The sequence below is a fragment of the Limulus polyphemus genome, unplaced genomic scaffold (assembly GCF_000517525.1).
Source record: "Limulus polyphemus unplaced genomic scaffold, Limulus_polyphemus-2.1.2 Scaffold4053, whole genome shotgun sequence".
Taxonomy (NCBI): domain Eukaryota; kingdom Metazoa; phylum Arthropoda; class Merostomata; order Xiphosura; family Limulidae; genus Limulus; species Limulus polyphemus.
Window position 1 is genome coordinate 25,407 of NW_013669663.1, and position 9,825 is coordinate 35,231.

A 9,825-nucleotide genomic window follows, 5' to 3' on the forward strand; every position below is an offset into this window, starting at 1 on the left:
TATATACATATTGGTGTACTTTGGTGACAGACATATATATATTGTAGTATTATAAGACATTGTATTGCTAATATCTTCGTCCCATAGAAACACTGTAAAAAGTTTGTAAGTGAAAACTGTCATTAGATACATGTGTGTGATGAAATATTTTGTCAAAAACAATAAAAAATCATAGTTATATGAATAGCATAAAGACAAACTAGTGGAACGGTAAGATTGTCATAAGTTTGTATGTTATATTATTCTATATAACTTACAGATTTTAATAAGCATCCTTTTTAGGATGATATATAATAATTATAGAAATTAAAGTGTTTCACGTATAAAAGGAAATGTAAAAATGTATGATTAAATATAGAAACTAAAAATATACTTCAACACGATAAATCCCAAAAACACAATCAGTTGTCTCATTCAATATATATAAAAACAATAGACATGATCAAAAGTTTTTAGTAGTAAGTTAAATGTATCAGGAATGCTATCCAGCTCTAGAAACATTAAAAAGCATGATTAAATAGAGAAACAAAACTACTGATTTAGTGAATTGTTTTATACACAAATCGACAGATATCTGTATTAATTTTAACTTTTAGAACATAATTAAATCTAACTATTAATGACATGTTGACACAACGAGCTCATCATCCTCCGTTTATAGAAACACTATTCTTGGTAACATTTTTTAGAAATGCTCCCTCTTGTATACTACTTCGTGGAACTAGCAACACCCGCCTGTCATAGCGGCCTAGAAAGCACCCTCTGGTGACATTCGTGGAATCATGACACCATTGTCTCTACTTCCCTCCACACCTGAGGTCGACACACTTGTGTCGTCAGCTGGTGTCGCGTCTGTACAGCCGGGGTAACTACTGACGTGGTACGCGTAACCATGTATCCTTTCCTAATTTTTAATTAAATTTCATATTTGATGACAATAATGAATTGTTAATAGTGTATTTCCACAGTTTAGGGTTTTCACTTCTTCAAAGGCCATCCCCACTAGTATATGTATTTAACTATTCCCATTTTGTAGATTTGATGATAGGTATATTTATCCATTCTCAGTATTTCATTCTTGTATGGTTATATATATATATATATATTTAAGTTGTAATAGTACCTTTGTGGATTTACGTTTTTCCGGTCATTAAATTGCCAGAAAACATTTGATAGAAGACAAGTGGTGTCTAAAGTGATTACCTTGCACCTTTCATCGTTATATGTTCAACACTTCTTGTACTATATCTGTGAAAACCTGTAGTATTTATGCGTAGATGTGAAAACACTTATCAAAGTTACCTGCTCGAAAGACATCTCCACAGCCGTCGCACCTGGAGGCGAATGAGGCATCATAACAGCCAGAACAGTACACTTTCTCTGCCTTAGAGCCAAACGGTTTGTCCACCAGGGATGCTCGACACTTGTTACAAAGAAAGCAGGTTTCATGCCAGTGTTTGTCTTTATATGACAGGTCCTAAAACAAGATTCAAAAAATGAAATAAATAATATAAATTAGTGACATACTAGTGAATGTTTTTATAGAATGAATACGCCAATATTTGTTCCTACAGGACAGGTATTATAACACGATATATTACTGTATTAGAGGATAAACAGTTGTTAAAGACGAAGCTGGTTTCATGGTAGCGTTTGTTCTTATAAGACAAGTTCGCCAACAATATATAAACAGTTGTTAGAAACGAAGCAGATTTTGTACTAATGTGTTTGTCTAGAGGTTCTAGAAGAAGAGTATAACACTGATGGTTATATTGTTTTTAAGATTCATAACGTAGGTCAGTGTTATACTCGTTTTCTAGAAACTGTCTTTTAGACTTATACTCCCACAAAATTTGCTTTACTTCTAATTACCGTTAAATATATAACCGTCAGTGTAATCCTACACATTAATTTTTGGTTACATTACCAAATAGTTAGAAGCAAAGCATTTTGTTTTTAAAACAATAACCAACTGTTTCTTAGAAGAGAGACTGCAAATCTGTAAGAAGTTCTAGTGATGAAATATAAAACTATATTAATTTTTACGCGCCACCTTATAAGATCAAACTGCAAGTTGAGCACTACACGTTCTGTAATGCTCAACTGAGTTGTGTTTCAACTATTTTCAACTGTCCATTTGTTTCCGATTTCTCACAATTTCCAGTTCGCCAAGAAAAATAAAAAGATCTATCAAATCTAAAGTATGGGTCATTAATTAAAATTGTGGTCATGTTTGTGTATCTACAAACATAAAATGATGGTCTCTTTCTAACACAAACACACATACACAGTTACTCATTCATATGTTCTAATTCTAAAACGATATGTGTAGAAAAGAAGACAAATCAAACGAACTACAGAAGACTGTGGCAAGAATTAGAAAAAATTAGTTTGTTGGGTATAGATCTCACGTAGATATGGGTTAAAGTTTACATTATTTACGTTAGGTAAATAGTTTATGGCCCTTATTTCAATATTTGACATATTTAAATATGTACACGTGTTTTCGAAAATCAGCATTCTGTAAAATGTAAATTTTTTTAACGTACATATATACTGAATGACTGAATTCAGCCAGAATTCAATCTATTAGGCTAAAATTATCTGAAGATAATTTCATGCCCAACAATATTCAATATAAATTATCAATGCGATGTGAACCACATCTCTGTAAGGTTGTTGGTTCTTCATCTAAATGTCTCGGTAGTAGCCTATCATTACGACGGGCCAAGATAGATCACCTGCAGGCGTATCTTATAACTAAGAAATCACTTAATTAAATAAACACATGTACGCTACGCCCACATGTATATACACAAAAACTCAACAATTCTATTAGTTGATAATTTAACGCATTAAGGAAAAGGATTACATCAAAAGTATATGGGCCACTATATAACAATGATGAAAGTTAGTATATAAACCAAACCGAGATGTGTATTATGAGAATAGCAAAAAAAAAAGAAAGAGAGAGAGAGAAAAAATAATTCTTTCCATTGCCAATTCATATCATTATCCTTTAACTAATAATGTAAAATTTCTGTGGTCAAAGCACCCAAAGGGGTTCGGGATATTCCATCTACCAGAAATAATCCAAACACAAATTTCAGACTAGCTAGCCATTACGGAAGATCAAATTAGTGGTTAATAATGCTTGGAGACGGCTTGAATGGGTAATGAAGAAAAACTTTAATATAAGTTTAACATAACAGCAAATGTACTTTTCGACAAGGTTTTGTCATCATCAGATAAACTTATATTAATGTTTTTTTTAAATTACCCATTCAAGACGTCTCCGAGCATTATTAGTCTCAAAGTGGGTTCCTTGTCATCAAAGTATGGGTTAAGATTTAAGTGTTTTGAACCACAGGCCCCCTAGTGGCACAGCGGCATGTCTGCGGACTTACAACGCTAGAATCCGGGTTTCGATACCCGTGGTGGGGAGAGCACAGATAGCCCATTGTGTAACTTTGTGCTTAATTACAAACAAACACAATAAATATATATTCTACGTATTTGAATTTACTTTTTTGTATGCAATCCCGAAGTTGCATAAGAAACATTTGATAAGTTTAGATTTATTACAAATTATTTATATACTGTTACTAATTCTGCTCTGTCACATTAAAAAAACAAGGCTAATGAGATTTTTTTTGCCAATTTTGATAGTATTTAATAATATTTTTCCAATCCTTTTAATATTTCACTTTTTTTGTCTTATTCAAAATTCTAAACATAGTACCTTTTTCGGAAACTACTATTAAGTCTTCATCTTTAATAACATGATTATGAAAAGAATTCATTAAATTACTATTGGTATAGTTACAAGGTAAATTATCAGTTTCTTTGGGATCAAGGTCTTCAATATACATTTTAATAATTCAAAAAGAAGGAGAGGTCCTATTGGTTTATTATATTTAAAATTAACTATAGGTTGTAACGATTTAATAGGGAATATCTCATCTTGAACACTTTTATGAACTATAGATGGTGATAATAAATCATCATACATCTGATGTTTAAAATCTATCACCATAAGACGTTTATTTTATATCCTTTACTGGAATATTATTTAAATAAAGCGAATGTTGGCAGTGACTATATCTTACTACACGAAGTCTTGCGCACGCTGCAATACCAGATATAGAGTATTTAAGACGAAGCAAAAATATGCAACGGAAAATGGACTCATTTGGAAATAATCGTCCTAGTTCGTGTTACTGATTTCAGCGCTGTATATATAGCCTTCTGAGGATAGGATTTCTGTTTCCTAATATAACTCGGCTAATCTTAAACAATATAATTCCTGCCTTCCGCAGGAAGCCCTTCTATCTTTGTCTTCCTACTGCTGCAGTCATGCATACTGCGCGTTCTTCAACAGTTCCCAAACTAGAGGAAACAGCGTTCTTCAGAGGGTGAAATGAAGTGCTGAGCTTTCGTCACCTACACATTAAGAGTTTTGACATTTTCTTGTTAATTATTGTGCTAAATAAAAACTCAAAAAATTATCTGAACCTTTTAATTTCATTCTAGAACTTCTGTCAAGTTGACGATAAAAATGGATAAAGAAAACACAGAACACTTTATTTGGGAAATGAAATGCTTTCTCACTCAAATTTCTCATACTGAACTCTAAAAGACAAAAAAAACCTTACATTACTCAAGATAATGTTTAATTTATCACTGCATGTTATTGTTTTTAATCAAACAGTGAAGCGAAACAATGGAAGTAATGAAATAGAAAAAAAAAACTAATATAATAAAAACATATAAAACTTTTTTCTCTTTAAAAATGAACACACAAATCCAGTCATCAGAATATTATTTGAAAAAAAAATTTATCTTACTGTCTAGAAATATTTAGTTTTTGATTTGAAGTGAAATAAATATGTATTTGATTCTAGCTTTGTTTTCCCAAGATAGCACAATGACTTAGAAATGAAGTTTAATTTAACAAAAAGTCAGTGACATGATCAATCTTTTGTTCGTTAGTAAGAGTTTATCAAAAATCTGTAATAAACGGTAACTACCAGCTTTTAAGTTCTAAACTTCAGAAAATATTTCATAAATATTCTGTTCAGTAAAGTTCTTCTTAGCTGGTTATGTTGTTTATCAAAATAAATAACATATGTTTACTTGAAGTTGGCTCTCATTAATAACAGAGTGAAGAAGAAGAGTTTGTTGAACTAAATAGTTTATTTATTTACGGATAAACAAGTAAATATGTTGAAAAATCCCTATTTTGTCTCTCCCTCTCTTTTCTTAACACTACGTTTCGCTAGACCATGGGCTGACCAGCGCTGAATAGAATCGCACAACAGCTCAAATTGTCACGTGCTAGAAATCAACAATAACTATGTAAGGTAAGTAAAAATAGATATAAACCTATAATGTTAGATTTTATATATAACATTTAAAATGAGATTTTTTTCACACATTTAGTTGTTTGAATATAGAAATTATAACACGAGGAAATGAAAAAAAAATGTGGCAAAAATGAAATATTAATACTATATTAGGTTTAAACCAAATGAAGAATGTGAATTAGTTGTATATGTTATAATTTGTATATTCACATTGTTTATTTTTATGTATATATTTCTGTTGTAATTACAAATATTGTTTGTTTGTTTTGTACCTCTAGATTACTGATGATGAGATTTTGATGATGTTGTTCGTAATTAAGCACAAAGCTACACAATGAGCTATCTGTGCTCTGCCCACCACGGGTATCGAAACCCGGATTCTAGGAATTCTGATGATTCCGAAACGTTCAATAAATGCTTCCTATTATCACGTTCGTGTTGTGCTTTATCATTAAGTTACGTTTTTCAAAAAATAAGTCGATTACTAGTATATTAAAACGATATACAGTACTAATCCTATGCTAAGTCTTCAAGTCTGAAAACTACATAATTCACGAGTACAAATGTCTATGTTACAAAATTTTCAGGATGCTGAAGAAAATAACATTTTTTAAGTAAATACAACAGATAAGAATAATGTCTCACGAGTTATAATCACATTACACAGTTTTAAACTTAAAGGTAACAGTATTCGTTTGGATTTCGCATCTGACAAGAGGAGTTCGAATCCGTGTGATACCACAAAATATTTCTAGCACTTCAAACTGTTGGTATGTTATAACAGTAATAGTAAATTCATTATCGCGAATGGTGGGTGGTTTCCTTGATTGGTTTCTCTTTCTCCGGTCAGTAGTTCATAGCTTTGGAGTATTTTTCAAAAGTCAATTAACAGTTCCCATATTTTTGTAGTTTTCAAAGTAGATACTCCAATATTCTCTTAAAATTTACAATTCTTGAAACTTTGTAGCTTTGAAGTTAACTCATGAGTATACATGTGCATAAATGAAACTGTTTTGAAATGTTTTGGAAATTAAAACCAAAATATCTTTTTTACAAATACAAATTTTTGGAGATGTGTGCCACATGCAGTGTTAAAGAGTCAACACTCATCTTAAGTTAACATACATATACATGTTACATGTAAAGCTGTGAATAAATACTTTATTCATTACCTTAGAATCGATCCCGATAATCTTGTTACAGTCCTCACATGAGTTGGCGAAAACCTGCTCATAGCAATTAACACAATAGGGGTGTTCATCCCTTAGGACATAACGCTGACCAGTCAGGGACTCATCGCACTGCCAGCAGCAAAAGTGGCTGGTATGCCAATCTTTGGACATCGCCTTTGTGTAGTCTTCGGAATATATAAGCTGTGTAGGAGTGACCAGTAAAAGCTTGAATTAGGAAATAAGGCAAAGAAACCTATCTATCACAGATAATGTTCACAAATGTCGAGCAAAAAACTTATTAGACATGAAATGAAAGACATCACATGGGCATTAAACATAAGATAATATCCACGGTCTTATGAAAAACATTTTTAGTCTTCACGTGATGTACGCTTAAAATTAAGTATAAATCCATTTGAAATCAATGTGTAAATCAAAGTATGAATATAAAAGCGTGCTATGTTTTCATTTGCTTAATGAATCAAATCCTAACCACATCATTAAATTTAAAATCCAAGTTACATTTTATCCCAAACATAAATTAACAAACGATATGAAATACGTTGAAAAATCCATATTTTGCATCTCCCTCTTTTTTCTTAACACTACATTAAGATATGATTACAGAATTATTTCATCTTACAAAGTATTAGTCACTGAGTGTTGGATATACAAGACTGATTAGCTTAATAGTTATTATTTAGTTTATTTAATATTGAATGAATATTTAGTTTTCACAACAAGAGTGTTAAAAGTTAATAATTTTAAAAGTAATAGTTATGACAAGTTGCGTTACGTAACTCAGTAAGAGTCGTACATTGTGTGTGTAGGTTAGTTGTTGTAGTATTTCTCGAAACCTCTAAGTTTTTCTCGCTCAGTGAGTATTGTTACATTATAGCGTCTCCTAGTTTGTAGAAAGTTCTAGGCCTCAGTTGGAAAAGGAATAAATATAGGCGATCAAGTGAGTGCAAATCAAGTGAAGTTCAGTCAGAAAAAAGTTAGTTAGTTAAAGAAAACGTGAAGTTAGCTGGCGTGAGAGTGATTAGCCTTAATGGGAGATTTCTATGGTGTGCTTCACAGCTGTATTGTTACAACAAGATAGGAAAAATAATTTGTCTTGTAAATTGGGTTCTAAAGTAATTGAACCAGCCTATGCGGCCTTTTGACGAAAAAAAAAGAGACAATTATTTAAAGCTCTGGATACAACTGTGATAACCAACAAAAGAAGTGAAGTCAGAAAACGTTATGTTAGTAGAAAGTGAAGTTAGACTGCGTGATTGTTAGTTTAGCCGTAATGGGGGATATTTTAAAGTGAGTTTCACAGTTTAACAAAGATAAGGAGAATACTTTGTCTTGTCAAAGTGTGTTCTAAAGTAATTGAACTCGTCTGTGTGGACTTTGACGAAAAGGAGATAATTATTTAAAGTTCTGGATACAACTGTGGTAACCCATGGAGTAACGTAAGTGAATCTATCGCAGATTGTACAGTAAGAAACAGAGTAGAGAAAAATAAATCGTCTTGTCAACTGGATTCTCAAATAATTGAATCAGCCTGTGTGGACTTTTGACAGGAAAATATAATTATTTAGAGTTTTGGATGCAGCTGTGATATCCTATAGTATAAGAATGTTTTGTACATACGTTTGACTTGTTTTGAATATAATATTTTAAAACAAGTGAATTGTCTGATGTCCGTTTATTGTTTGTATTTATCGCCAACAAGTCAGAGACACTTACTGTAAAGAATCCAAGCCCATATACAAAATCCCTGACACTCAGTAGAGCTGTTTTAAAAGGAAATGAAACTGATTTTAATAGTTAACAGTAGTCACCGTTTCGAAAACTTGTAGAAATACATTTACCACCACCATGAATGTAAAATGTATATTGTATTTAACTAAATACTGCTAATTAAGACATCAGTTTACTCTGAAAACAAAAAACCATTAACAAGATTTCAAGAAATATAATTGTTATACGTATTGTAGTTTAAATATACCATATACAAAGTTAACATTGTGAAATATTCAGCTTACCATAAAAAGATCTTATCTAAAGCCTATATCTTAACACAAATCAAACTGTATTTTCATTAATACCTAAAATAATCAGTCTTAGGACTCTACTCAAAAATAAAACATTAATTATTTTCATTTTATAACTATTACAGTTAACTTCTATTTTATTTTCATATAGCCAATTTATTTTTTAAAGAAAACCAAGTATTTAAGTAAAGAAATCCAAACTTAAGTTTAACTGTTTCTGACCATTTCAAAATTTAAGCCTGAAACATGAAAGATTACTATCATAATTAAATAGTATTTTGCATCAGCCTACCCTCTTATTTTGAAAAAAAAATCACGTTTCTTTTTTATATTTGATGTCCGCTTCAGTTTTGAATTCTTTAGAATCTTCACGGAAAAATGCATAGTGTAGTATAGATGAAGATATAATAAAATTACAGCATATAACAACAACAACAACAACAAAAGCATTAATACGTTTCTAGAGCGTGTTTGTATTAGAGTGGGAAGAATATACACAAACGTATATGAACAACATAACACTTTGAAACATTTCCTGGAAAGTATCGTTTTCTAACACCTGAGTAAGCTCCACACGGAATATATATATACAATGGTAGGCTTCTTTCTATAACACGTGGATAAATCACACAGGGAATATATAACCACCTTTACTTCATCTTGTAACACGTGAGAAAGGCACACTGGGAATATTTAAATAACACTACGCTTGTTTTTTATAAAACGTCAATGAACCACACAGGGAATATATCTAAACAACTTTATCATCCTTTATAACACATTATTAAGCCACATAGCAATATATAAACAATATTATCTTCCTTTTTTAACACCAGTATAAATCACATAAGGAATATACAGATCATTATCTTTCCAATGTAATATGCGAGTAGCCTACGCAGATAATATATAAGCAACTATCTCTTCGTTGTGATGAGGTCATAATGAATAAATAAATAATTTTATCTTCGTTTTATAGCAAGTAGGTAATCCCTTACAGTGAATATAGAAACAACTTGTATCATTATTTAGTGAAACATTAACAGTCCACACGTGGGATATATAAATAACTTTAGTGACACACTAACAGTCCACACAATGAATAAATAAATAATTTTATCTTCGTTTTATAGCAAGTAGGTAATCCCTTACAGTGAATATAGAAACAACTTGTATCATTATTTAGTGAAACATTAACAGTCCACACGTGGGATATATAAATAACTTTAGTGACACACTAAC

At 31.1% G+C, this 9,825-nt stretch overlaps 1 protein-coding gene across 1 annotated transcript in view; it reads right to left on the minus strand.

Moving 5' to 3' along the window:
- The window catches only part of LOC106470511 (LIM domain-containing protein unc-97-like), an 80,666-nt gene that overhangs the window by 22,862 nt on the left and 47,979 nt on the right, over window positions 1-9,825 (minus strand). Inside the window, exons 4-5 of the mRNA XM_022399117.1 lie at window positions 6,539-6,739; window positions 1,303-1,477 (exon numbers count right to left, since the gene is read on the minus strand). Of these exons, the coding sequence (XP_022254825.1) occupies window positions 1,303-1,477; window positions 6,539-6,739 (376 nt within the window). The remainder of the gene's footprint in view (window positions 1-1,302; window positions 1,478-6,538; window positions 6,740-9,825) is intronic.